The sequence below is a fragment of the Elgaria multicarinata genome, chromosome 10 (assembly GCF_023053635.1).
Source record: "Elgaria multicarinata webbii isolate HBS135686 ecotype San Diego chromosome 10, rElgMul1.1.pri, whole genome shotgun sequence".
In the NCBI taxonomy this organism is placed as follows: domain Eukaryota; kingdom Metazoa; phylum Chordata; class Lepidosauria; order Squamata; family Anguidae; genus Elgaria; species Elgaria multicarinata.
The window spans coordinates 24,865,204-24,893,101 of record NC_086180.1 but is presented as its reverse complement, the minus strand read 5'-3'; the positions used below and the strand labels follow the sequence as shown (position 1 = coordinate 24,893,101).

At 40.0% G+C, this 27,898-nt stretch overlaps 1 protein-coding gene across 1 annotated transcript in view; it reads left to right on the top strand.

The window, feature by feature from the left end:
• Positions 1-27,898, top strand: part of STPG2 (sperm tail PG-rich repeat containing 2) — a 251,934-nt gene that overhangs the window by 27,924 nt on the left and 196,112 nt on the right. Inside the window, exons 6-8 of the mRNA XM_063136092.1 lie at positions 668-779; positions 23,644-23,736; positions 25,096-25,255. Of these exons, the coding sequence (XP_062992162.1) occupies positions 668-779; positions 23,644-23,736; positions 25,096-25,255 (365 nt within the window). The remainder of the gene's footprint in view (positions 1-667; positions 780-23,643; positions 23,737-25,095; positions 25,256-27,898) is intronic.

The following is a 27,898-nucleotide window of genomic DNA, read 5'->3' as shown; positions in this document are numbered from 1 at the left end:
GAATCATGAGTAAATTTGTAATGGTAAAGCTGCGTGGTTATAATTAAATTTCCCTTAGCTGTATATGGATTTGCCTTATCCAACTATTTGAGCATCTGTTCTAATTTAATACGTTCCTACCATGCTATAAAAAAGGAAAGCCAAGGAAATGGAATCCTGCATTGGACAATGAGAGATTGAACATTTTTTTGAGATGTTTTGCCACCAGATTTTGAGGTTATGTGAAATAACAAGACTTCTGGGCATAGCAGCTGAAAATACTAAGAAGCTTTTGAATGTTGAGAAACATTACCATATCTCACAGAGTAACTGTTGCTTGGATATTGCAAATGTTTATGTTTCTGGATTCACTTGAGGCATTACTTTGCATGTGTAATGGTTACCCAGCTTCCTGGATCTCTTCTGCCTCCACTGTGTTTTTATTACAGTTTACCTGTGGCAAGAAAGCCTAGCTATGAAAAATAAATTCCTTGAATTCATAGTATAGCACCACAGTATAAGTTAAGGCTACTCTATTAGTGAGCAAAATAGCTTCTTACTGTTATTGCAAAGGACAGCTGTTTCTAATACTACTCATGGAGGTTGGGGTAGTGGTGAAGCTTTCACTGTGTATATTTAGATGCATTTAAAAGAGATGACTCATAAATCTTTTTCAAACTTTCTAAAGGGAAAATGCAGCACATTATGAAAATGTCAACATCAGGAGGGAAGACCAGAAAAAATGTGACCTCTATGTTCCACGGTATCATGAAGAAATAGTATTACAGGAAGAAAAGAAGGTAATACCAATTCAAAATAGAACTTTGTCATACTTATGATGGGAATGAAACCTTGGGATTTGAAAGACTGTACATATGGGCCATAACTAGACCTAAGGTTTATCCCTGGAACATCCAGGGCTCAAACCTGTTCATCTAGGTGACACACAGGGGATCCAGTGCTCAGGCAGGGGCGAACCCTGGATGATCCCAGGATAAACCTTAGGTCTAGCTGTGGCCATGGAAAAGGTCTTTATGCCTAAACTGGAGTTTAGGCATGAAAAAGATTAATCTGAATTGGTGGTAGAGGTAATCAGTTGCTAATGGTGTACTGTGCTGGACTCTTGTGAGGATAACTTTGGAAAAAGCTCTTTATGGCTATTGCAATATGATTCCTACATTATTGCTATGTACCACCTTATCTGACATTTGAACAAGGAATGAAATTTGAGAAGCATTCATGTTCCTTCCAAATAGATGGGATAAAAATGCACAACTTTAATATGGAAGACAACTTTAAATGTAAGACTTAGGTCTGGTGAGTTCTTTTGAGCTTGAATAGTTTATCCAATACAAAATCCTTAATCATTCAGCTTGGTCTTGTGGGGAGGATATTCACTGATTTATTATTATTATATATATTTATTTACTTACAACATTTGTACACCACTCCACATCTGAAACAGATTCTAAGGTGGTGAACATAAGAGGTAAAAGTAAAAAAAAGTTTAAAATAATTACCATATTAAAATTATTATTTTTTAAACACAGAATAAAATCTGTAGCTGGTCAGTTAAGGAATGCTTCTTGGAATAGAGCTGTTTTCAGGAATTGCCAAAAACATAGCGTTGGCGCCTGCTTGACTTCCAGGGGCCAGGAGTTCCAAAGAAAGGGGGCCTCCACACTGAAGGCTCTTCTCTGGGTGGGCTCCAGTTGGGACATAGGTCCACATGGAACCACCAGGAGCATGCCCTCTGATGAACTTAGTGACTGGGCAAGTTGGTAAGGAAGGAGATGCTCCCTCAGGTATCCTGGTTCCAGTTTGTTTATATGTAGCCTTATTTGCTAAAATGCCATCAAGGTGCTACATAGAAATTTAAATCAAATCCTTGAAATAATAAAAAAACCAAGAATAGTAAAAACAGTAAAGCATTAGAACATTAACATTATTACATAATTTAAAAGGCTAGATTAAAAAGATGTGTCTTCAGTCCCTTACTAAAAGCCAAGACCATTGAGGCCATTTGTATTTCTTGTGGGGTGCCATTCAGTGGTTTGGGAGCAACACAGGAGAAAGTCTTTTGATAGTTGCCTGACAAATGAACCTATGTGAGTTATGAAGCCCTCAAAAAGGCCTCTCCTCTAGATCTCAGTACTCAGGTTCATAACAAGACAGGCGGTTCCTTAGAAAGCCAGATCCTAAGCTGTTTAGGACTTTAAAAGTTAAAAACAATATTTTGAATTAAACCTGGAAAGCAATTGGCAACCAGTGCACATCTGTCAAGACAGGTGTAATATGGTCTCGATACTGTGCACAAGTCACCAGCCTAGCGGCCACATTGTGCACCAATTGTACGTTCCGGACACTTTTCAATGGTAGCCCCACATAAAATGTATTGTGATAGTTTAAATGTAATGTAACCAAAGCATGGGTAACTGTTGCCAAGTTAGACTAAGGAAGAGTCACAGCTGGAGCACTAAACATAATTGTATCTACTCAACCTTTGCTACTGCTACCACTTGAAGATTGAAGAACAGCGTAGGGTCAAGGAGCACTCCCAAGTTACGAAGCTGATCATGCAACTCCTTCCAGAACAAGTTGAATCCCAATCTCTGAGTCAGGTTTCTACTGACCAACAATACCTCCTTCTTCTTTTGGTCTAATTTCAGCTTGTTTGCTTTCATCCAGTCCATTCTCACACCCAGCAACTTTAAGGGTTTTGACATATTAATATTCCATCAGCACTAGGTGTTTTTCGTAACTGTAAACTTCTGTATACCAGCCATATTTCATGTGTCTTCCAGCCCATAGTTTGACTTGCTATACATTAAGTTTTCATAGCAGATACACAGCATGAACTGTAGATGAGAGGGATAGTAGCAGATTTTGCTCTTCTTGCTCAGAGGGCTCAGTTCTTCTCTGGACTCCTGCATAATATGGACCAGCTTCACCAAACATAGTTTCAGATGTTTCAGACTGCAACTCCCACCAGCCCATCCCTGATCAATGATCAGGGATGATGGGAGTCGTAAACATCTGGAAGGCACCAGGTTGGGGAAAGCTGATGTAGACCAAGAGTAACATAGAGTAATTTGTTATTGTGAAATTGTGTTTGACAATTCATGTTGTTTGTGGCATTAAGTTCCTCGCTTTTTGAATGTGGGGAGGAATTAATAGTATATTGTGGTTTGCAGTATTTCTTAAATGTGTAAATTGATTTTGGTTATTCTAATATGTTTATAGCTTGCAGTATATTTGTTGATGCAGAGAATGTATGAGTGTTATACACATCTATCTATCTATCTATCTATATCTGTGTACACACACACACACACACACACACACACACACACACACACACAAAAGTTCTAATGCCACCTTTGTCAAAATCTTCTGCACTACCACCAGCAATGTAGAAAGCATAAGAATTGTCAGGGAAATAAGCACTAACGTAGTGACACTTAGGGCCACTCCTGTAGGATTTCTGGATTCTCCACCTCCACCCACCAGTCTTAAAGAGCCATGCTGATGATGCCCCCATCAATGATGCTTCAGTTTGCCTTTCATGAAAGACACTATTTCATGCACAATAATGGTGATAGCACTCTGCCATTAGTATCTCCTCTCACACAATGCTGTTAGGAAGAGCCCCTAATGCCTCCCTTGTCAAAGGCTTCCTGTGGCCTAGTGGTGAGGAGGACAGTAACAGACACCTTTCATCGCAACCTCTAGGGCTCATATTCATATTCAATATGGGTTCATATTCCTGATACACAAACACAGCCAGGACCAGCCTTTAAATAACAATTTTGACATGGAGATAGAAAAGGTTACACAGGGAAAGAATTACTCTTGTTCTGTTCCAGTCAACCACTCCCTAGTCTAGTGGTTAGGAAAAAGACTGCATGTAGAATTTCATGGAGAAGTTATAGTTCACAGCCTCGCCGGTAGAATCGTCTCTGCTGCTTCTGTAGGTTTCCATGGCACAACTAGTGTGTGTGTGTAAAACATCCTTTATTTGTCCATGTTGAATAGCTGCATGGTATCTTGTAGAGAGGCAAGAAAAACATGGAGATGGCAATGGGTAACAACTGCATCACAGAGATCCAAAGACTAGGGGTTGCTGAGTGAATGAGATAAAGGTGGGTATGCTAGGTGCTCTCTCTCATTCTATATGCTTCACCCTAGCATTGGCACTCCTCCTGTTACCTGGTTGGGGAGACAGTGTAGTCATCAAGATGGAACCGAATTGTAACTTTCCCCCCAGCTTCCCTTCGTTCATCGCAATGTGCCCTGTCTCATACCATGCCCCCACCCCCAAATGTACTGTGAATGTTTGTTAAACAGTAGCATTAGGTGAAGTGGAGTGCCTAAGGTCTATCAATGGCAGTTCTCCCCATTGCTGAGAGTTATCATTATGTGGAAGTCATTTGGCAATCGGACCTTCCTTGATACAAATGGTACGGCTCAGCATTCTAATCTGTTGTGTAAAGGAGGGTTGTCTAAACAGTTACACCTGATTTTAGTATGTGTGATTGAGAGCTCTGCACAGACATCTCTTTTTGAGGGGAGCTTGGCATAGAGTGATGGAGGAAGACAGGTAATATAATATTGTGGTTGGGCTTCCCCTCTCTTTTGACCCCTCTTCTTGTGTATCTGCATGCAGTTTCTTGTTCTTGTAGTTCCAGTTGTTGAAGTGGAATTCAAGTTCATGTTGGGTATTTGTGTTTGGAGTCTGAATGAAGAGTAACTGTAAGAGTTCTGAGAAGACAAGCTCTTTTCTTTATGAGCCCTTCCCCCCAGTTTTGGCTATTTTCTTTTTTCACAAAATTCCTCATCACTAAGGCCGTTGCTAGACCTACCTGATAATCTGGTGGTGAGGAGGGGCCAGCCCGCGTTAGAAGTAGCATGGGCTGTCACTGCAATCCACACATCAGATGCGATGGGCTGCAGGAAAGCCCCGTTGCGTCGCCATTTTGTTTGTAGTGTTAAAGGGCTGGGTGCACAGGAGTGCACCAGCGGCAAAGGCAAGTCTTTTTTAAAAAAATTTGTTCTCCCCGCACCCCTCCGCCCCAACCTCCCCCCCCTGGCTCTGATCTCCCTGCCCCCCTGGCTCCGATCTCCTTGCCCTGCCCTGATGGCTGCAGTGCTCCTGTGGAGCGCTGCACCCCGTCCGCCACTTTTCCTGGCTACTCGCGAGTAATTGTGGTAGCCGGGAAAAGTGGCGGAACGGGCTCAGCCCAAGACCGCGGGAAATGCAGGGCTACAACTGTAGCCAAATACCCTGGGGCAAGGGAGGGTTACCCCTGCCTGACCCCGGGATCCCCTGTGCGTCATCTGGATGCACAGAGGCGAGCCCAGGGTTCACCCCGGGCTAAACCCTGGTCTGGCAACGGCCTAACTCTCCAATTTATAGTCCTAGTTCTGTAGATATAGGGGAGAATCATGTAGCATCATATCATGTGACTTATTTATTTATTTATTACATTTCTATACCGCCCAATAGCCGGAGCTCTCTGGGCGGTTCACAAAAATTAAAAACATTCAAAGTGTGAACTACATACCTTGGCTGGGGTTTACTATATATTCTGGTGATGTGCTAATTTGGCTGCTGTATTAATTGGATTTATATCCTTTGTTGTGGCTGGGGGTGGAGACGGGGTTTTGACTTGCCATTGACTTCATTTGATGATAATTTATGTCTTTTTTTTTTTTTTTGCTAGCATGTAATTCTGTCATCAGTGGCAATCACAATATACTGGCAAACTCCTATCCTCCCACACAAACCTGCAACTTTGCCAGCTTCCTCTCTTGTGCCGGCAGAGTCTTGCCAGCACAAGGGCATAGATCAGTGGTGGACAACCTGTGGCCAATGTATTAGACTATTGTTATGCATGGAATTACATTTGAAGACTTTGAAAAAATCAGCTAGTACAGAATGTGGAAGCCCACTTATTAACAAGTGTGGTTTGATATTCACAAGTTTTATCTGGGTTGAAGCATCTGTATTGCACTGGTGAAAGTCCTAACTAGCTTGGTTCCTGCTTAGCTTTGGAAAGCCTTCTCTCCTATTAAGCCTTCCCCTTGCACTTAGGATCTTTTATCGGCCCTGTACTGAAGTCCATTTTATGAAGAAGCTAGGTCAACCTCCACTAAGAGAAGGGTCTTTTCTCTAGTGGCACCGATATTGTGGAACTCTCTGCCAACTCTCTGCCAACAATACAGCCTCCTACCTCCTAACTTTGCAAAATCGGGCAAGAACTTTTTCTTGGTTTTGGCTGGCTATTGAAAATGAACTGTTTTCTTTTCTAGACCATTTATGGATTTTGTTGCTGTACTGTTTCCTGTTTTTTCTTTGTTTGGTTTATTTAGATTTTTTTTAAAAAAAACAATCTCTGTGTGGAATTTTTTAAAACAAACAAATGTATAGCTTGCTTTTTCATTAAAGTCGTGCTAAAGGTACAAACCACTTTTGAAATTAATTTGACAAAGGAATATTTAATTTTTTTTTAAGATAAGTAAAAAAATATTTCTGTGCTATAGTTGGTTATTGCTCACTTAGTCTTGCGTTCAGGCAGTGCAATGGATATTAGGAGTGAGTGAAATGCAAGGATAGCATTGTGCTGTAAGATAGTCCTTTAAAGAAGATTGCTTTCAAATTCTTGTAAAATCTGAAAACTTTCCACAATTGTTGCTTTTGTGTCATCATAACTTCCTAATTAAACTTTACTGAATTTTGAAAGGTGATGGTTGATAAGAAAGAGAGAAAATTACATTTTATTTATTATAAATGTTTTTATCTTGTCCTTAAGTGATCTCCCCAGCATGGTTTAGAAAAAGAACAATTAAAATGTAAATACAAACATAATAAACTAAAAGCTATATAATAATAAAAGAAGCATAATAGTATCAGTTGGTTTAACAAAAACAAGATAAAACTGTCAGCAGGATTAAAACTGTATCTAAAATGCTTGGAGAAATAAAAAGGTCTTTGGTGTGGAAAGGGCAGTAAGGTAGTCGCTTCTCTGAAAAGTGAGTTCCATAACTTGGGTGCCACACCAAGACGGTAGCTACTTGCCTCACCTGAGGTTTTAATGTATGAGTAGGCACTTATGGAGAAAGGTGGTCCTTCAAGTACCCTAAGGCTCAGTTCAGACAACATGTTTGTTAACGGTGGTTTTAGAACTCTATGCTGGAGTTTTTACATTACCAATGAGAAATGTGTTATCTGGAGGGAAAACTCCACCCCACGGTGGATGTTTTTTTAGAAAACACTCCAGGCTGAACATCCACACTGTACAGAGGAGAGTTCCTGCATAACCATTGTGTTGTGTGGAAGGCTCTGTGGAGTTTCTCGTTCTATTGAGTGGACTTTTCCCACTGGCTACAGAGTTCTCTGGCAAGAGTGGCAGAAGGAGGGAATGCTGCTCTAGGAGAGCCACTGTGATTGTTTTTTGCAGCAATGGCTGATACCATCGGGAGGACTGGGGGAGGAGAGAGGGCAGAAGAACTGTCAATCAAATGTCTCGTTGCCTTTTACTCAACTCCATGGGAGCCCACAGTCACACAACGGTGGAGTGAGAACATGTTGTGTGGTGAGTGCCCCCTACAAACTTAGGCCTAATCTACACCAAGCAGGATATTGCACCATGAAAAGGCAGGAGCCACACCAAGCACTGTGAAAGCTGTATATGGTATGTGTCAATGGGCCCCAACAGTTGTCAGTGCACTTCAATACTGCTATAAAGCAGTAGTGTGGCTCCTGCCTCTTATATACTGCTTTCATACCGCTTTCATGGTGCAATATCCTGCTTTGTGTAGATTAGGCCTATGTGGAGTTTTTCCACTGTGTAGAGAAATGTGTTGTCTGAACTGAGCCTAAGACTAAGCCATAAAGGAATTTACAGGTCAAAAACAGCACTTTGAATTGGGCCAGGAAATTGACAGGGAGCCAGTGCATTTGTACAGTGCAGGTGTAATATGATGGTGGGCCTGTTCAGACAACACACTAAGCCATGATTAGGTCGCTAACCCTTTTGCAGCAAGTGGTCAGTGAGTGTGTTTAAACGGTGGTTATGTAGCCAACAGGGTTAGGAAAGGTTCACATGATGAGCTATGTCATGGCTCACATGGCATGTTAAGCCATAATGTTTTGCTCACCTTGATGATTTAGCGTGTTCTCTGAACAGGGCTTATATAAAACCCCAGAAAGGGCCCTTCTATGGCTTTGTTCACCACCATCCAACTACTGATATAAATGTAATATTCTCCTGAGATTGCCCAGCAGACGAAGGTACTTTGTATGTCATTCTTAGATGGAGACAGATGAAGATAAGAAACTTCCCTCTTCTTCCTGACTGGGAGGAACATATAGAGATGTATGTTGGAAATACAATGGACGCTCTATATGTTTTGACAAAGTCATAATAAACTGGGCAAGGGACTTTCTTGATAAAGAGCTTCAGAAAAGTGAGTAATGGAACTTTTTGTCATGTCTCATTCGTTAAGGGATCAAGATAACAGAAAAAGGAGTTAGGAATGAAGTCTCTTAAGACCTGTAAGTCACCTTGAAGAATGGTAACTTCCTTTTTGATCTACACATTTTTATTATAAACCACAAGTTTGAGTATTTCTTCAATTTATGAACTACAGCTGACTTACTGTATATATTCCTTGGTGAATTGTTAATCTACAACTTCTGGTTGTGAGGATTGATTATACTTCTGGTGCCGAATTCACTGCATAAGTGGTACTTAATTGGCATTTTGAATATCCTTATAGTATTTTCTTAATACCTATATGATTTTCCTCCCCAAGTCATTGGGATAGGCCAGGCTATAAGCCCAATAAATCCATAAATTCACTCTCTGATGAAATGTGTCCAATTTGTATCTAATTATTCTAGATAATTTGAGCATTGATTGGCTTTCTAACTAATGGTTGAAATTTGATTTTGACATTTCATAGAATCATAGAATAGCAGAGTTGGAAGGGACCTATAAGGCCATCGAGTCCAACCCCCTGCTCAATGCAGGAATCCATTATTCATTGATTTAAACAGCACTTTATCAGGAAAGAATACAAGTTCTGGAATGTATATTTGAGGCATCCTTATGAATGTGATATAGTTTTCTGATGCTATGAATTGATTTCCAGAAGATAGCCAAGTTAGTCTGATGCAGCAAAAACAACCGAGTCTTGTGGTACCATAAAGACTGACAAATTTATTTTGGCTAAAGCTTTTGCGAACTATAGCCCACTTCATCAGATGCATGGAGGATTATGCAGAGTTATGCAGTTCATGTGGTGGGAAAGAATTGTAATCAGTGAATCAGAAGGAAATTAAATGCAGAAAGAGGTTGTGTTGTAAGGAGCCAGTAGGTTGACCCTAACTATTTGGCAAAAGGAGGAACTGGTTGAGCGCAAGTCCCTCCAGTTAAAAGGATCTTTGCCTGAGACCCACTTTAAGAGCAAGCAAATAATCTGACCTAAGGCAGCTTCCTGTGCGCCTGGCTCTTGTCTTCATCATTATACTGCTTCACTTCTGTACTGTTTGCATAGTCACTTGAATTCTTAACCAGCAAACAGATTTCCCTAAAATTCACCTACTTACTAGCAAGTATCCTTCCTAAGGAACAATAACTACACTGTACTTCAGTTCCCCCTTTCTTTTTCTTCCTGACATTTCTAATTCACCACAACTATTTAGTTCACCATGAAGATTCAGGTGCCTATATTTCAAATTTATATATTTCACTTGAGGAAAAGGTATAATTTTATTTCACATTGTTTTAAAACACTGCCTTTGTAAGTTAATGAAAAACCCATTATTGGTTTGAGACTCCCATGACTAAACTGTATCAGATCTTACAGGTCTTGATTTTAAAAAATACTTGAAATTTCAAAGATAATACATTTTTATTTGCCCTAGCCATAAGCTGTAATGACAGATACAAAAACTAGTGGCATTCTTCTCAGTTGCATCTAAGGTGGATTCCAATAGGCTTTTACAATATTTACTGCACTTCTCTCCTCCTTTTCGATTGGCCCTTAGCCAGACTGCTGCAGGGCAGTTGGACCCTGAATTGCAGAGGGCAGATGGTGTATTTGTGATATATTTGAACACAATAATACATATTAATTTGGGGAAGATAATACAATAATATGTGATTTCCATTGTTTAAAATTTCATGGCAAGATGGCAGTAGGATGATTACATTTGCTCTTGCTACCTCTACTACTGACTAGCTGTATCATTTCATGTTTGTTGAATTAGGGAATCAAGTTGCACCCAGAGAAAGTGAACATAAAACAAATATTTCCTTTTTTGAATGTTAATGGAAAAATTAATTCATCAAATGTGCTTAGAATATATTTATAATTTATTAGAATATATTTATAATCTGTCTTTCTAACTATCCGTCTGTCTATAATATTTATATTTAGAATGTATTTATAATCTAAGCACATTTAATATACTTATAATATATTACTTTGGATTGGTTTTGTTATGGGATATGACAGAGGAGAGACAGATGGTATCTAGGAAGTATGAATCTAATTCTAAAAGTCAGAGGTGTGTGCAATTCTACCCTGTAGAAGTTAATAAAAATCTTTCATTATTAGGCAAGAGTAGTGATTATCTAAACTGGGATAGTGATGTATCGAGGTGGTTCTATTTTGCAGGGGGACTACTTAGATAGCCTCATATATGTCCTGGTCTTCTTGTGACTTGCATGGGTGCTACTCTATCCTGACTGATGCTTTGAATTTCTTTTCCTATTGGTATTTGATATTTTGGAAATATGTTTTTAGAGCAATAGTTTGTAAAATATACACTACATCTAAATGTTCATTGTATGAGAATGGCACATGCATTCCATTCAGGAGACAATTTCTTGCTAGATTTAGTAGGGGTATTTTGTGTACTTTACAATCTGATATATATATATATATATATATATATATATATATATATATTCTGAGAAAGATGACGGGAAAGAGCAAGTGTGTCAGAGTGAAAGAAATGCTGTAGTAAGACTGATGATTGTCTGTAGGACTCATCTTAGCTTTTCAAGCTTAACCCTTTTGTTCATCAATCAGTCAAAAGTGGCAGGTAGTGACCATTAGGAGAATTCATTAGCACCCTGCAGCATGTTTGTACAGGGTGACCCACATCTGTCTTCATTAGAAGTTTGTTAGTTGCCAGTAGTGAACAGATGGGTCATTATTGCATACGTTGCCCTTTGGGTGTACCTGGAGGACAGGCAAAGACGTCCTGAGCAGGACAGACAGTGTTACCTCACAAAGAGTAAGCAGCTTATTTTGAATAATATTATTATTATAGAAACTGGTTGATGCTGTTGCGTACCTGCTTGTCCTTGGAGTTTTAGAGTTGGTGAAAATGAAAGGCCAATTATATGACATTGTAAAAACAATTGTAACTAACCTTTTGGCAATAAATAATCTGGAATTCAGATGAAATACTTTAGATTTTTAAAAAGTCAATCCTTTTTTTTAAAAAAAACAAAACCCAAAAAACCCCACCCTCAGTTGAGTACATTTAAATAAAGGTTGAATTGTGTAAACCTCTGTAAAGGCATTTATGTACCCTAAAGAAAGGGACAGTTTTTTCAAAAGTAAGCATTACAATTGAATGAAGAAAAGTTATTCATTCATTGTTAGATGGAAAGATAATCTTAAATGTTTTCCTTTTCATCCAATTTGAGTATGTGGAATGTTCCCCGTTATAACACTCTTGCATAAAAATCTCTTGAAAAATGAAGCAACTCCAGGCTTAGTGTTTTGGAAGATTGTTTAAGACAGTTACAAATATTGATTTCAGCTGAAGATTTTCTGCTTCAGTTAATGTGGTTTTTGATATTAGAAAGAAATAGATGTTTGTTTCAAGAATCTGTGATCTCTGCTTGTTTTGAACTATACCAATTAATCTGGGAGGCAATTTTTAATCTGTCATTTGGAAATTTGGGGCGGGAGGGAAGAGAGGCCACCAAAAGAAGGTGTCACTCCTACCTGTCAGCAGCAGCAGTTGAGTCAGCCAAGCTTGGGGAGGAAATACATTTTTTTTTTACAGGTGATATAAGAGTAATTGAAGGGGAATTGAACTCTTTTGGGGTGATCTGGGATGAGAAGCAAATTGAAGTGGTTTGAATTAGTTGTTTTGCCTTTATGAAAAATAAATTCTAGTCATTTTAAATTTACATATATACATAACAATAGGCCTATTATATGCAATGATTTGTCCCTGGGCCTGGCCACAGATCTTTTGGGTACCTAGCAATGTCCTTGATGATACCAAATAAATGATAAAACTAGCAGCTTAAGGGTTGGATCCAAAGAATGGCATAACTAGTTCTGCACACCACAGTAGGGATTTAGGGTTGGATTTCTCAAGCAGCTGTTCTCTCCCCACCATCCATCCAACATGCAAATAAGTTTTGAAATAGAGGGGGCTTTTTATATTGACTGTGAACAAAAGAGAGGGATGCACAAGTCCTTCAGCCACACATAGTATATACTGTGAAAGACAATATTGGTTGACATGATTTGCTAATTTGTCCTAATGCTAGTAAGTCCCAATGAAAGTGAATATATGCCATTAGCTTGCTTGGAAAACCTTCTGTTATTGTTAACAACAAGAAAAACACAATGTTTAAAAAGTAGCTTGTAGAATGTCAAAGGGATCTGCTGTCAAAGAAACAAAAATCAAGATCCTGTTGGACATATAGAAGAACTGTTTGGAGTCCCAAGATATGGTATAAAGCAGATGACACCACAGCTTTGCTGAAGCTAATCTGGTTTGGATGTGGTCAATCCTTGGATGGAAGACTACCTAGAGACACTCCTTTTACTACCCTGAGTTCCATTCTAAAAGTATGGTTATATCCAGTGCAAGTGGACTTCTACCCATAACCTAACATTCATTTACTTCCCCCTGCAGCCTCCTTCATAGAACCAAATGTATCCTGGGGGATCTGCCAATCTTCTGGAGCAGATTTGGAGGTAGCATGGTGGCTGCATGGGTGAGGGGAATCTGTTTCAATGGATCCTGTTCTGTTGGCTGATAGACACTGTTGGGTACAAATTATAAAAATAATTTCGGTCATAATTCATCTTTAAATCCTTTATTTTCTATGACAAAGCTGTTTTTCAAGGATTTTATTTTTTAAACAAGTATTCTTTGTGTGTGGGAGACTTATTGACGGTTTTATTGTGACAGTAAAAACTAATTGATTTTCTGCTGGATTTGGCTCCGCCTTTCATGGTCTATAAAGGGACAAAAGTATAAATAAACATAGCATTTTTCACTTACCTTGGAGCAAAGTGCTGTTAGCACAATGACTTTTGAAATTTCCCAAAGAAGAAAATATAGCTTTTAAAAAGGCTTGTTTTGTCATCCAGTGAAGTTGTACAGCTGAGTGCAGGAATGGGTTTTCTAAATGTACCTGTTAAAAGTTATGGTGACATTTAGAGCTATTGCTGGCATTTGCAACTTTTATACCATCTAGTGTTATATTGTCAGCTGAGAACATGAGGATTGAGTAGTTTGAAATGGCAATATATGAGAAAGCATATAAGCTCTGAATACCCTTAACTGGTTATAATGTCAAAATCACACATGACCAGTCTGCATTTATCTCCGTCATTACTCCTCTTTTGCTTGGAATTCAGCTATGAAAAACATGTTTTTTCAAAATGTAAATAATTCTTAATACTTTACATTTGTATGAGCATCATACTGACTAACAATAAAGTACAATCCCCATGATCAGATTTACCAAGGCAGTCATGTTTTCAAAAATTATTTTAGAAGACACAGACATCGAGACAATGCTATGTGCAGAAATAAAACTGAGACTCTACACTAAGAGAATCATCCTTTCTATAAATGCTAGCAGTTCCTTCCCTCCCTCCAGCTTTTGTTTTGAGATGTGTATGTCTTGTTGATTGCCAATTATGCATTACTGGCTTTTCAGGCTTGAGAGATTTGATAGCTACTATCATCTAGAGATTTAATTTCCATTGTTAGCAATATCTGAAGTTTTCAGGGGCTTGATCCTTTCATACATTGGTGCAGTACTCCTGCACAGAGGGGTCATAATAGGGCATAAGCCTAGTTTCCTCCTTGCTCCCCCTTAGCGTGTAAATACAGGTATGCGTCTGGGCACTGTGCTAGGCTACCCTTATCCCCATTTAGCTAACTATATGGTACACATGCATTTAATGTATCTGCTTTTTGGTTATCTAAGTAGCAACTGTTTAGCTCCCAATCAGGATTGGGGCTATGATTAGTAGTCATTAATCATACCCGCTCATGGTATTGATCCTGATGAAAATCACTCCACAGAAACAGTTGCTTCCCCCAGGAAGAAAGATGCCATTGCTCTCTGCTTCTTCTTGTTTTATTTTAATAAAACAACAACAGATATATTAAATGCATGCAATGCATTTAATGTATCATCTTGTTTGGCTTTCCATCCGAAAGAGATCTGTCCTGACAAAATGATTGGAAAAGACACATAGTAGCTTGGAAGTGATTACCAAGATCTTGCTGTTTCATGGTTCATTTAGGCCATCAAAATAACTGGGGGTGTCCTCCAGAATATCCTAGAATCCTATAGCCTCAATTTACATTGTCCCCCACCCCTCATAACCATGTTTATCTTGTAGATCCTGGGCATTTTGTGAGCCCTTTAGCATCTGTAAACTGAACTGGCCAGCGGCTTTCCTATTCAACATTGTATATTATGGCTTAAACAAAGACTTCTGCGGAGGGCATTAAACACTCTCACACACCCCAGATACAAGCAATAAAAGTTAGCTACTCTTTTCCATATTTTGTTAATAGATGACCATGTCCTGGAGCTCCTATATTCTGGATGTCTGACAAGAAGGTAAATATCTCTTGGTATCTGAATATGTTTAATCTATTTAATAAAGAATACAATTACTGTGATTGTCAGAAATAATACACTCTGGAATGAATAAAGCACTCACTTGTGAAGTTGCTGATACAGCAAATTAATAGGACAATAAAAGTACTTGTTTAATATTTCACCGTGGAGGTGATTTATTTAACAATCACTGGCACTTGGCACATAAAAAGTAGCATTAATTGTTTGTCTTGTAGAAGGTGGAGTACTCGGTTTTTATTACTGTCTTATACTGTTATTTCACTTGATTAAAATATATTCCTCTGCTATAAATGATAAAGGTAACAAACAAAAGCACTTTGCTTTCACTTTTCAGAAAATATGAACATTTACTGACTGAGTTGGAATCAGGCAAAAACGAACTGTATGAAGGGTGATGAATGAATGAGCATATATTTGCATTATACTGAGTCAGATTCTTGGTCCATCTAGCACAGTACTGTCTACTCTAAATGGTAGTAGCTTTCCATGTCTCAGCAGAGATTCTTCTCTGTGCTGTTACTTAAGGATAATTTCAACTGGATAAGCCATAGATTGTATGTAGATTGTATGTAGATACTGACCACATAGTCATATTGTCTTAGAGAAAAACAGCTTTAAGGAACAAAGCTGGTAGCAGAGTCACTGAAAGTCATAGCATACTAACCACAATCAGTAAAAGTAAGTGCCCCTGAGTTCAGTGGAGCTTATTCCACGGTAAGTGGGTGTATGATTGCAGCCTAATAAGATACATTGCAGTCCAGCGGATGAAGAACTGTAAGTAATGTTTTCCCAAAGGCTTTCACAACAAAAATAATAAATAGTGGGTTATATGGCATGGGTGAGATTGAATGGGGATATCCTAGCTCACACTCTTAGGTGGCATACTGCACCAACACTACAAGCAGTACATACTCTCTAGCTTCCAGTCTTCTGAAGCGGTGTTCACACTGCCCTTAGTAAGCCTTCCCTTGCCATGTCCAAAGTTTCTAAGTGATAGTAGATGTTGGGCAATGCTACTCCATGATTCCATGGAAAGGATTACCACTAAGTGAATGCTTCTGGTTTCTGATGGTTTAGGCCAGTGTTCTTCAGTGTGATGCCTGAGGGCCACTGATGGCTTCCAATCACCTCAAGTGCAGCTCTCCATTTCTCTCTCTCTCTCTCTCTGGCCTTAGCTAGACCTAAGGATTATCCCAGGCAAATGGAGGGGTTGTCCCTGCCTGCTCCTGGATGATCCCGGGATGTTCCCGGGATATAGGCCTGGTCTAGCCATGGCCTCACTCATTCACTCACCCACCCACTCACTGTTCATTCTCACCAGCAGCTCTCTAGCTTTGCCTTGTTGTTTGCTATAGCAGTGGAATGGCTGTTGCACTCTGGGCTTCAGGGGTAGGGATTTAGGAGACCTGCCACTCATCAGCTGTAAGGTGGTAGAGTGTGTGTGAAAGGAGAACCCAGGAGCAATTAGCCAATTAGCTTTGCCTCCCCAAGAGGCAAAGAGCAGCATGATAGGCTAGCAGCGGTGCTGCACTGCACAGGTGCTGAATGTGGAGGGGAAATCGAATGCGCAGGCAAGAGGGAGAGCAACATGCAGCTGTACTGGGAGATTTTGCAGCACTAAGTACAGCAGAGCAATTTCCCAGTGATCCATCCTAATCCAAGGACTAACTGAGCCTGTCAGAATTTGCTTGCCTGGTGACTGAGTGATAAGGCCTTGTTGGATGATGTGGAAGGGGATGGGGAGGTGAGGCCTAAAAAGCTTCCAGGTGAGTCTGGTGAACAGTAACGCTGCTTGATTGCGGGATGGGGTGGGGTGGGGTGGGATGTAGAGGAGAGGTCACCCATTGTCCAAGAGAGCCCCCCAAGTGGCCCTCAGTGGTGGTGCTTGGAGCCCAAATGGCTCCTGCTTGAAAAATAGCAAAGATCTGTGACATCCCCACTCACAATTGACTGGTAGATTAGCTCTGTAAATGAAGTGTTTGGAAAGGCTCTTAGTAGCACCGTCATGCAGCCTCACTGGGAACGTTCCTTGATGCTCCCACCCCTCTGTTTGGAGGCCTATTAGTAGTAGTGCCTCAGGATGTGCTCTAGGGTCGAATCTTGGGTTAACAATTGCACCAGCAGTAATGGCATTCCAGCACAACAATATTTCAGATTCCAGTTATCTTGAAATGGAGAAAATTATATGAAAACTGAGCACAAATATGTTGATGAGCCACAGGGACATTCTTTTGCTTTTATAATTTTGCTGCGGCAGAGGGGATATTTCACAAATACTACTGTGCTTTCTTGAATTACTGTAGAATAATGCTGAACATGAATGACTTTCCCCTGCAGATAAAAATGTATTGGGAACATTTGTTGTCAACTGTACAGAGGACAAAAAGCTTTTCTCCCCCCCCCCTTTCCAAAGAGTGGGGTGGAACTGAGGCAACCACTGAGGTGAATTCTTCAATTTTTAAGCTAATTAAAATGACTGTTATTCTGGTACAATGGTAGCTGCTCCCAGAGGCTCATCATCGCTGTTGCATGACAGTTTTCTCTTGGCTAATTAAAGAAATTTTTCCATGCAAACATGCTTTCCTGTCTCCATGTTTCAGGTCTCTTGCAATTGTTTCTTTCATAATTGGCCACATACATCTTACATAAGTAGCCTTACATAAGGATCTCAGTAATAATGCAACGTATAACTTCTGCCTTTGATTCTAAAGTTGACTTCACTTTACACACGTTCCCTCGAAATGTTTTCAGATTTCTTTCGGCGTCATTTTGAAGTGACTTCTGAATTCTCTTCTCACTGTTAACTCAACTCACTTGCATAGAGGAATACTTTAAAAGGAGCACAAATGGATGATCAGCTCAGAAGTGCTTATATTGCCTTCTCAGGCATTCTGGAACTATTCCATTGTATTCTTGTACGGGTCTTAAAGCAATTTAAGTTTTAAAATTCTGGTTGACAACTTATTTTATGGGAACACTGTTTTGAAGAGGGGATTGTGGGTGATGTGCTAGGGCTCCTTCCCCAGTGTGGCAGGCAGCAAGTTGCTGTTGCCACAGCCAGTGTCTCCTTCTTACCCCTTGTTTGGTAATTAGGTGCCCAGCTGGTGGTACTCAGTAAATGGATAATTAGTGTCTCTTTCGTCAACCATGAGTATGATCAAGCAATACTATCTGCAGGCTGTGCGGATGAATAGGCAAACTTGGCTCTCAGTGGTGGCTCCTGTATAGGACAAAAAAGCCAAAATGGCGTGTTGAAACTCTTTCAGCTCAACGGTGAAATTTTATTTCATAGAAGCTCTCAAGAATTGCATTCCAGGGGTGGGCAAGACCAAAGGCAAAATGGACGAGGCCAAAATTTTAGCTTAAAGCTCTGACTAAGCCTTAGGAGAGGCAGAACAACCCATTAGAATAGAGGAAAAGACTGCACAAAAGCCATAAAACCACCAAATAATAGATGCTTGGGGAAAGGGGGTAGAGCCAGAGGATGGGGTATGGTTATCTCAGGAACCCCTGGCGGGCCAGATTTAGTCCCCCTAGGCGGGCCAGATTTAGTCCCCCTAGGCGGGCCAGATTTAGTCCCCCTAGGCGGGCCAGACTTAGTCCCCCCAGGCGGGCCAGATTTAGTCCCCCCAGGCGGGCCACATTTAGTCCCCCCAGGCGGGCCAGATTTAGTCCCCCCAGGCGGGCCAGACTTAGTCCCCCCAGGCGGGCCAGACTTAGTCCCCCCAGGTGGGCCAGACTTACTCCCCCAAGGTCTGAAGTTTTGCACCCCTGCTGTAGTAGCAAGCCTAGCTTCTTCCAAGAAATTGGTTCACCAGGAGAAGATTGGGCCCCATCCCAAAAGTGTCCTATCCTTTTCCCTACAAGAAAATTACCCTCTTACTAGCAAATTATATTTATTATTGTCTTTCTTTAACAAAGCACAAGTATCCTTTTATACGTCATGTTCCCCCCCCTTTGCATTATATAAATCTTATTTGAGCCACTAATCATAGTTTTAAATAGTTTTAAGATCCTGAAGGGGGTTGACTCTCCTTTAATGATACCTTTCTATTTTCCTTGTACCTAGTTTTCTAATTTTTGAAACTGTTTCATGTTCCGTGATGGGCTCTCATCAGTCTCGTGTACAAACTTGCACATGTTCTAATGAGACCTACATCTGCTTATAAGAAATCTTTAGACATTGGCAATGGAGCGTCTGTGGCTAAGTAAGGCGATTCTTACCCAAAGAAATCCACACCATTGAAGAGGATAATGCCACAATGGCACATTTATTGAGGTTTAAACAGATCCAAATGCACAAGCTAGTTTTGGGGAAATTAGCTGAGCAAGTCGAGGCTTAGAAGTAGTTTCAAGACTGAGAAGGAGACTTTCTGAGACTTAGAGCATACACACACAACAGGGGAAAGAGTAGAGGGAATCTCTAAAAGCAATATACCTTTCCTTGGGCAGGAGCCAGACATGAACTGGTGAGCGTTGCAACTCCTGGTCTCAGGAGAAGAAGAAAGAAGGAGCAGGAGCCTGTCCTCTGGTGGAGAGACTCAGCAATTTTGGCAGCAGTGTGGCACCTTACAGGGGTGTGTGTGTGTGTAAGGCACCTAGTGGTTGCAGGAGCAAGGCCCCATGCCTTGAAAAGAGGGGCCCTGACTCTCAAGCCCTGGGTTTTTAATACAATTTAGAGAAAAGCAGTGACATCACTGCTCACAAGCACTGGAAGTGATGCTACTTGTTGTGGGAGAAGGACATAACAAAAGAGGGTATTTTGAGATGATGGCTGTTCTTGCCAGAAACACCCCTTCAACAAAAGATGATCTTACATGCCAATGACTGTGTTAAAGACAGGTGTCCAGGCTAAAGTTTAACAATAGGAACATATTAGCATGTGCATGACCAGGTATCACTCTTGCCATCCAGCTTTCATATTCTGCTCAATTTTATCCCCACCGTTGTCTCTGGATAATGCATTTTAGGAGGTCTATTAGAAAATGGATTATTTGACCTAGCCTTGTGTGATTGCTCTCAGTCCCATTCCTGTGCTTCAAGATGGAGTCAGTACTGCTCACTGACAAGAGAGCTACTTTGTAACATTCCTTTTTGAGCTCCTGAACTCACTTTTTATTGAATGTTGTATTGAATTGGATAGTGTTCTGGTTGCTATTTCCAAGCAGTTACATGCTTTTTAGAAGATGACAAATAACAGTAATAGTGCAGTGTTAAGGGAATGTTATCAGTAAATTTTGAGATAGGTTTAAATGGGAAGAAAAAGGATGGCACAACTGTGAAAGGTTAATAGTAATTACGTTACATTAGTGAATACTGAGAGAGACTTCTTAAGAAGTATAAAATATTTATCTCCTGATGGGATTTTCAGTAGGTGAGGTCTGAGAATTAATCTTACTTTGATGCTAATTTCTTTATGAATATTTATAACTTCTCCAGTACACTCTGCAGTTGCTTTAGTAACTGTACATGCATCGGTACCTGCATTCCTTCTGTCCAAAATCCCCTAGCCAAAACGGCCATTGAGACACCAAGGCAGACAGATAAATTGCCTTCTTCAGCTCTGCACATAACGATGCTAGTAAGCATATGGTATAAGAACCATTATAGATATTTCCCCCCCGATAGTTTTAGCAAGGTGCTATTCCTTTAAAAATGTTTAAGAAAATACTTAGGCAGCCTCCCATTACCTCTTTTTGCCAGTGTAAACTTAGGGCAATTGGTACCTTTTCCCAATGACTTACATTCTGACTCTTGAAGTTGTTTTCATTTTGCCATACATCATTCATAAACCCAATGTGGCATTTGAGGCATATTGCTCCTTACATATTTCTGATTGATTTTCCAGGTATTTTTCAATCTCTAGCTGCAAAACATAATATTTACTATGTTTAGCTGCTCTAAGTTCTTTTAAAATTTAATTAGTTCAGTTTTGGCTGTATAGTGTGAGCTTATTTCCTTTATTGAAACAGGGTGTATTTGAGCCTTGAGTTAAGTAAAATTTATGTTGTAATTATGTAAATGAGTTCTGCCAATACAAAATCTTTGCTATATTCTAAGATGGAAGACCTGCATTAAGCACTAGCCAATCAAGCATTGGAAATTGGTCACTAAAAGTGCTTTCTACATCTGTGGCTTCCTTGTTAATTCTGTGCAACCTTCTGCTATGAGAGCTCTATTTTCCCTTATTAAAGCAGTGGTATTCTACCCATTTAGTAAAAAGCCCAGTTGAGATGAGAACCATATGGAGTACTCCATAGGTCAATAAGCATTTAATTTAAAGTGTATTTAAATTTGTTTGATGGCACTTCATTGAACAAGAGCAAGTATATTTAATGAGATACATTTTCATGACCACTCTAGTCTTTACCATTTTTGGCACAGTTTGAAAAAGGAATGATGATAACTTTCAAATTTCCACTTTTCATGTGGGAGCCTGGGGCTGCAGTCCAAACCTTCATTGGGCTCTGACTGCTCACTTGTCTGCGACTACCAGCCATGCCTTCCTGCTTGCCGCCTGACTGTCAGTCCTGTCTTGACCCTCTGATGCTGATAAGGAGCTTTGTGTAAGGAGGGGCTACTTCATTCACTTCAGTAATTCAAGTAACTTGACATTGTGGTGAATGTGCAGATCATTCCCTAAGTGTCAGGTGGTAGTTTTTTTTAAAAAAAAATTAAATAATTTTTATTTTACTATAACCAACAAGTGATCAGTCCTCTAACAATTGATGTCTAAACAACTGTTATATAAAATTAATTAATACAATTTTAAGGGGGAAATTATACAAAGAAGGAAAGAAAAGAAGAAAAAAAATAAAAGGACAAAATAATTTATTTATTTATTTATTTATTTATTACATTTTTATACCACCCAATAGCTGAAGCTCTCTGGGTGGTTCACAAAAATTAAAACCATGAAGAGCATAAAAACAACAATAGCATAAAATAACAACAACAACAACAATAATATAAATGAATAAACTAATAAGTGTGCTGTATGATCTTCATTTGTTGTTATAATGTCCAAATACTCAAAGCTGAAGCGGGCATATATTATTGTAGGTCCAGTTGTGATGTATGTTGAATGAATCTCCACCATATAGCATAAAAGGAGAGTGGTTCTGTTTTTCCTTGGATTAGAAGCAAATCATGAGTTATTTTTTTCTGATATTGCCACTGACCATATGTTTCGGGACCATGCCAATATGTTCAAATTGTCCAGTTTTTTCCACTGCTGTGTAATTGTTTCCCTAAGTGTCAGGTGAAATGGGGTATCCCCTTTTGCATGGTACTCCACCTTTGCACCCAAGTTTCCTTCTGCACACCAGAACAACTGGGTGGTTGTGCATACATGTTCAAGCCTTTTTCACAGCAGTCTTCTCCAAGTTAAGTAATTATTTATTTATTATTTATTTATTTATTTATTTATTTATTACATTTTTATACTGCCCAATAGCCGAAGCTCTCTGGGCGGTTCACAAAAATTAAAACCATCATAAAACAACCAACAAGTTAACAAACACAAATACAAAATACAATATAAAAAGCACAACCAGGATAAAACCACGCAGCAAAATTGATATAAGGTTAAAATACAGAGTTAAAACAGTATAATTTAAGTTAAAATTAAGTGTTAAAATACTGAGTGAATAAAAAGGTCTTCAGCTGGTGACGAAAGGAGTACAGTGTAGGCGCCAGGCGGACCTCTCTGGGGAGCTCATTCCACAACCGGGGTGCCACAGCGGAGAAACAACAAAAGGTTGGTCAAGTAACACTCCTCTCGTTTGCAACTTAAGATGAAATAAAAGTGCAGTGGCTTGCAAAACATTCAGCAGGCTATGCAGATAATTAACTTCCCCATCATCATCATCATCATCATCATCATCATCATCATCATCATCAATAGTATAATGCCAGATTGGGAATGCAAGATATTTTGCTGTTGCACCATCCTGAATGCTGGGGAGGAAGCATTGTTAGCAGTGAAATACTGTGGTACTATGAGCCACTCTCCACTACTACAGTTTAGTACACTTTACTACACTTTATAGCCTAAACTGAAGTGATAATGCAAGGTTTAATCCAAGTGACCATCCTCTGTTTGAAGATTATGTGAGCTGTTCCTGTAGACAGTGGAAGCTATATGCAGAGGTCTTGCATTGCTCCTCCTCCAGACTATTTAGACTCTGTCCTTGGCATGGGGTCACAACCTTTCAAATATTTGAGAATTTTAATGTTCAAGAGAAGCATCCAGCCCTCCTCAAAATATTACTATACTTCTGATTCAAATAACAGCCTACTTTTTTAAAAAACCCAACAACAACTCTTATTTCATTTTTTAAAAGCCCTTCTTTCAGACTTGACTTTACTGCTGGTCATTTCATATTACATGTCCTGCTTTAATATATGAAGAATTTAAATGTGTACATGCTAACAGTATAAACAAATATTACAGGTTCAAATTTCATTACTTTGTTTTCCTTTTATATTCCCCAAATCTTAAAAGCAGGTAGCTGTCAATGGAGTTGACGGTAGTAGGAGTCTTGGAAGCTTGTCATTCTTTCCGTGCTGTGTTATGGTTTTCTCTGTTTATCTTTTCTGTTACGTTTCACATCAGGGAGGCATTTTAAAATCAACTGATCTTCCTCAAAAGTTAAAATGATCTGGAATCCCAAATTCTACGGTATGTTCTATGATTAAAGTCATATTTATTTTTACTGTTTTGCAGGGTGTTCCAGGTCCTGGAAAGTATGACATAAAAAGTCAGTTTCAGAAGACAGAGAGTGAAGCTCAACGTGCTCCTTTTCTATCTCTTGCCCAGGTAAGTAATATCACCCCTCTTCTTGCATTTTTCATAAAATCATTACATGCATCTCACGTCCCTGAGAACTGAGAAGTTCCACAGGCAGTCATAAAGGATTTTGTTTCTTTTGGATATGAGAGTGTGGTGGAAATGTATGTTTTTGCAAAAAGAGCATAAGAAGAGACATGCTTGATCAGATAAATTTCCATCTGGTTCAGCACTCTATTCCCACAGTTGCCAACTAGCTGCCTGTGGGAAATCCACAAGTAGGTCATAGCACCTCCTGGCAATGTTCCCTGAAACTGGTGTACATAGGCATAATGCCTGTGATTCTGGAGGTAACATATAGCCAGAGTAAGTATTGATAGCATTATTCTCCATGAATTTGCTTAATCCCCTTTTAAAGCCCAAATTGGTGGCTTTCACTACATCTTGTAGTAGAGAATGCCATCGTTTGACTATGCTCTGTGTTAAGAAAATAATTCTTAGAGTAGATGCCACCAAAGCAAATTTTGCACCCTGAAGATGCATCAGTTAAAAACTAGGATAGGTGTGAATTGGCTAGGAGTGCAATTCTAGCAACTAGAGAGGGATTCTTGACCAACCTTTTGTTGTTCCTCTGATCTGTCATCCGGTGACCTTGTGAAAAAACAGTAACAGGTTTGAGAGGTTCCTACTCCAAGGAGCTTCCAATCTAAAGTAGACATAGGGAAACAACAGAGGAATGGGGTGAGGAATGCCAATGCATAACAAACAAGCAAACAAACATATTTGAAATTCGGTAGCACAAACTCCAAACTCTGAAATAAAAGTATGATACAATGAAAGTATTACTTGCCTGGTTAACCATTTAGTTTGCTCTTCAGAGCACTGACCCTCTTGAACCTCAGATGTTGCATAGCCACTGAATGGGTCAGGATATCAAAGACATTTCATGTACATTCTGCTGCATTGACTTTTGAATGAATGCTGCATAGCCAACTGTAGTAGGAGGTTATGCCATCAGTTAAACTTTTATGTATTGTAGACATTTGTTAATATATACATGATACTCGAGCACGTGCTCTGCACGTAGAAAGGTTTAATCCCTGCCATCTCCAGTTAAAAGGCTCTCAGTAGCAGGGGTGGAAAAGGCCTGTGGCTGGAAGCTTGGAGAAGCAGTGCCAGTGAAATTAGTTAGACCAATGGTTTTACTCAGTATAAGGCAATAAAATGGTATTATTTTATTATTATTTTATCATTCACTTTTATTATTCATATTCTTTTATTGATAAAAGTATGCAAATATTATTTACACAAATATGGGTTTCTTTCTGCCTCCACAGCTATTTAAGTGGATTGCCTGTCATTGATTTATTTTCTATTGTATTTCCTTAGAGGTTTGCACCTGCGAAATCATTCACCCCAGCTCCTGGCACGTATAATGAAACACGCTGTGCTCTAGAGTCCTTGAAGAAAGCATCTAAAACAAAAAACATCCCATTTGGCCATACTGCTGTTCGATTCACCCAGGACTATAGGCTTCAAAAAACACCAGGTTGGCAATTAATGTAAACAAGCGTGACATGGAACAGAATGTTGCAGTGAATCTTCAGTCCCTTGGAGTATTTTATGACTATGGGCATGTCTACACCAGTGTTTATCCTGGGGATTGCCCCGGGATAATCCCTGTGCGTCCACATGATGCGCAGGGGATTTTGGGGGCAGGGAGGGGTGATCCCACCATTTCCCCAGGATAACCGGCACCACTTGTATCCCGATTTTTCCTGTGGTCTTGGGATCGTCCTGAGACCACAGGAGGTGTGGCTGCCTGTCCCGGTTTTGTCACGAGTAAATGCGAGGAGCTGGGAACTGGGCACAGAGCACCTCAGGTGCTCCTCCATGCTCATTGGTGGTGGGAAGGGGAGTGGGATCGGGGGGTTTTTTTACCTGAAATTTTCACTGGAGTGCTTGTGCACTCCAGCTCTTCATGGTTTTTTTTTTAAAAAATGGCCACCGCGACGGGCCCGATGCCCAGGATGTTGCGCGGCCCATGTGGACTGAGGGGAGGATCTCGTGAGCAGAGGAACACTGGGAGGTCTAGACATGCCCTATATAGGGGGGAGAGAATTCTGGATAGTGGGAAAGGGAAAAGGTGGCCTTTGTTCTTTCTTTCCTCTTGGACCATCCCTTATATTGCAGGGAGGGGAGCATTTTAACCTTCTGGCACACATTCCCATAACCAGAAACCCCCCTTCAGGATAAAGCTGTTATGATGTATACCTAAGGAATAACCTGAGTACTTTTTGGGTGAGCCCATTTCACTTTCAAACTGATAGGCAATCAACCATTAAAGTTTGCTATTAGAGGGAATGATACGTGTGGTGTTAAGTTCATGTTATCCAATATAAAGAAATATGTAGTCTGTTAAGTTAGCAATTGGTCTAGAACTATATTCAACAATGCAGTCTGAAAAATGATTACTATGTATTTTGAAGTGAAATTGAATCCTATAACTGAATCGGAGTTGTATAATCACCTTAAGGTGAATCTTACCAATCTTTGATGTGCAATCCAGTCTTGGAAATGGTTCAAGAGATATTAAAACTGTGGGTCACTCTCCATAGGTCTTCAGAAATTGTAAGTTTCAAATACAGATTGGCTTCCATTATAAAGTGACCTGTTCACAAGGTCAGATGCATATGGAAAGAGATGACTACAAGTCATCTCATGAAATAGTGGTTGTGTAAATGAGTTAAAAAACACACACATGTTATTTATGATGACATTGTGAAAGGGCCAAGTGAGGAGCTCATTGAAGATTTTTAATGCCTTGTTGATTCGAAGTATTTTGTAATGCTATCAGATTATAGGTGATCTTTTGTGCAGTTGCTTTGGCAGTGATAAGTTTACATGTAATACTAGCATTGTTTGAATTAGCCTTTTGGCAGTAGTTGCTAAAATTTAATCATTGTATAGTTGAATAAACTCCCCTCCCCTCCCCAGTTAAAGGCTGGTGTAACTTATTGGAATCATGTTACCCAAAGCACACATAGAGTGAGAATGTTGCTCTGCTTAGGTCAAATATGTAATAAATTCAGACGTCTTGATTATCATGAATGGGCTACGTAACCTAGTAGGTGATCTGCTCAGGGAGCTTCAGCTATTGGGCGGTATAAAAATGCAATAAATAAAAATAATAAAATAATAAAAATCAGGAGCTGAATAAATGAGTTTGATGGTACATATTGGCCTTCAATTTTTCTCTAGCCTCCTCCACACATCAGAGTATGGTGGAGGGACAGGGAGACAGGTCAATACCATTCAAATTAGGACATACAATGAAGCAGAAGTGTCATTTTTAGTGAGGTTGGTGAAAACTGAAGTATTCTTGGGATGCATTGGGAACTTAAAGCAGTTTTAGCTGCCTGTTATAGGAATCTGTTTTCCTCTACTGTGCTTTGCTTGCATATTTAAGAGGATACCATAAGTCTCTAATTCTCCCTGGGCATGTCTATACCATACCTCATTCCCTGTGCGTCCACATGACCCACAGGGGATCCCGGGGGCAGGGAGGGAAGATCCCTCCATTTTCTCAGGATAACCGGGATGGCTTTTAGCCTGATTTTTCCTGCGGTCTCAGGATCATCCCGAGACCGTGGGAGGTGTGGGTGGCTGTCCCGGTTTCATCCTGGCTCCTTGCAAGTAAACGCAAGGAGCTGGGAACCGGGCATGGGGCACGGAGCTCTTCACGCACTCTGTGCCCATCGAGGGTGGGGTGGGTTGGGATCAGGATCGGGTGTTGTTTTTTCCTACCTTTGGTGGAGGAGCGCCCGTGAGCTCTTCTCCTGCTTGTTGTTTTTTAAAAAATGGCGGCTGCACTGTTGTTCTGGGATGTCGTGTGACTGTCTGGACACCCACAGAGGATTGTGGAAGCCGGTAAGTCCGCTATCCTTACCCTACATCCTTGTGGTGTAGACATGCCCTGTGTCTTCACCAAATGAACCTAAGCTGTGTAGCAACTGGACTTCTCCTGTCCAGGAAGTGGAGACTGCTTAACAATATGTTCAAGTCAATTTACCACTATACAGCTTTAAGCTTTTCCAAACTCTTTCTCCCCCCCCCCATTTACTACGTCCTCCATGTTAATATAACCGAATATAAGTGACAAAAAGCAAAACCAAAACCAAAGCTTGTTCTG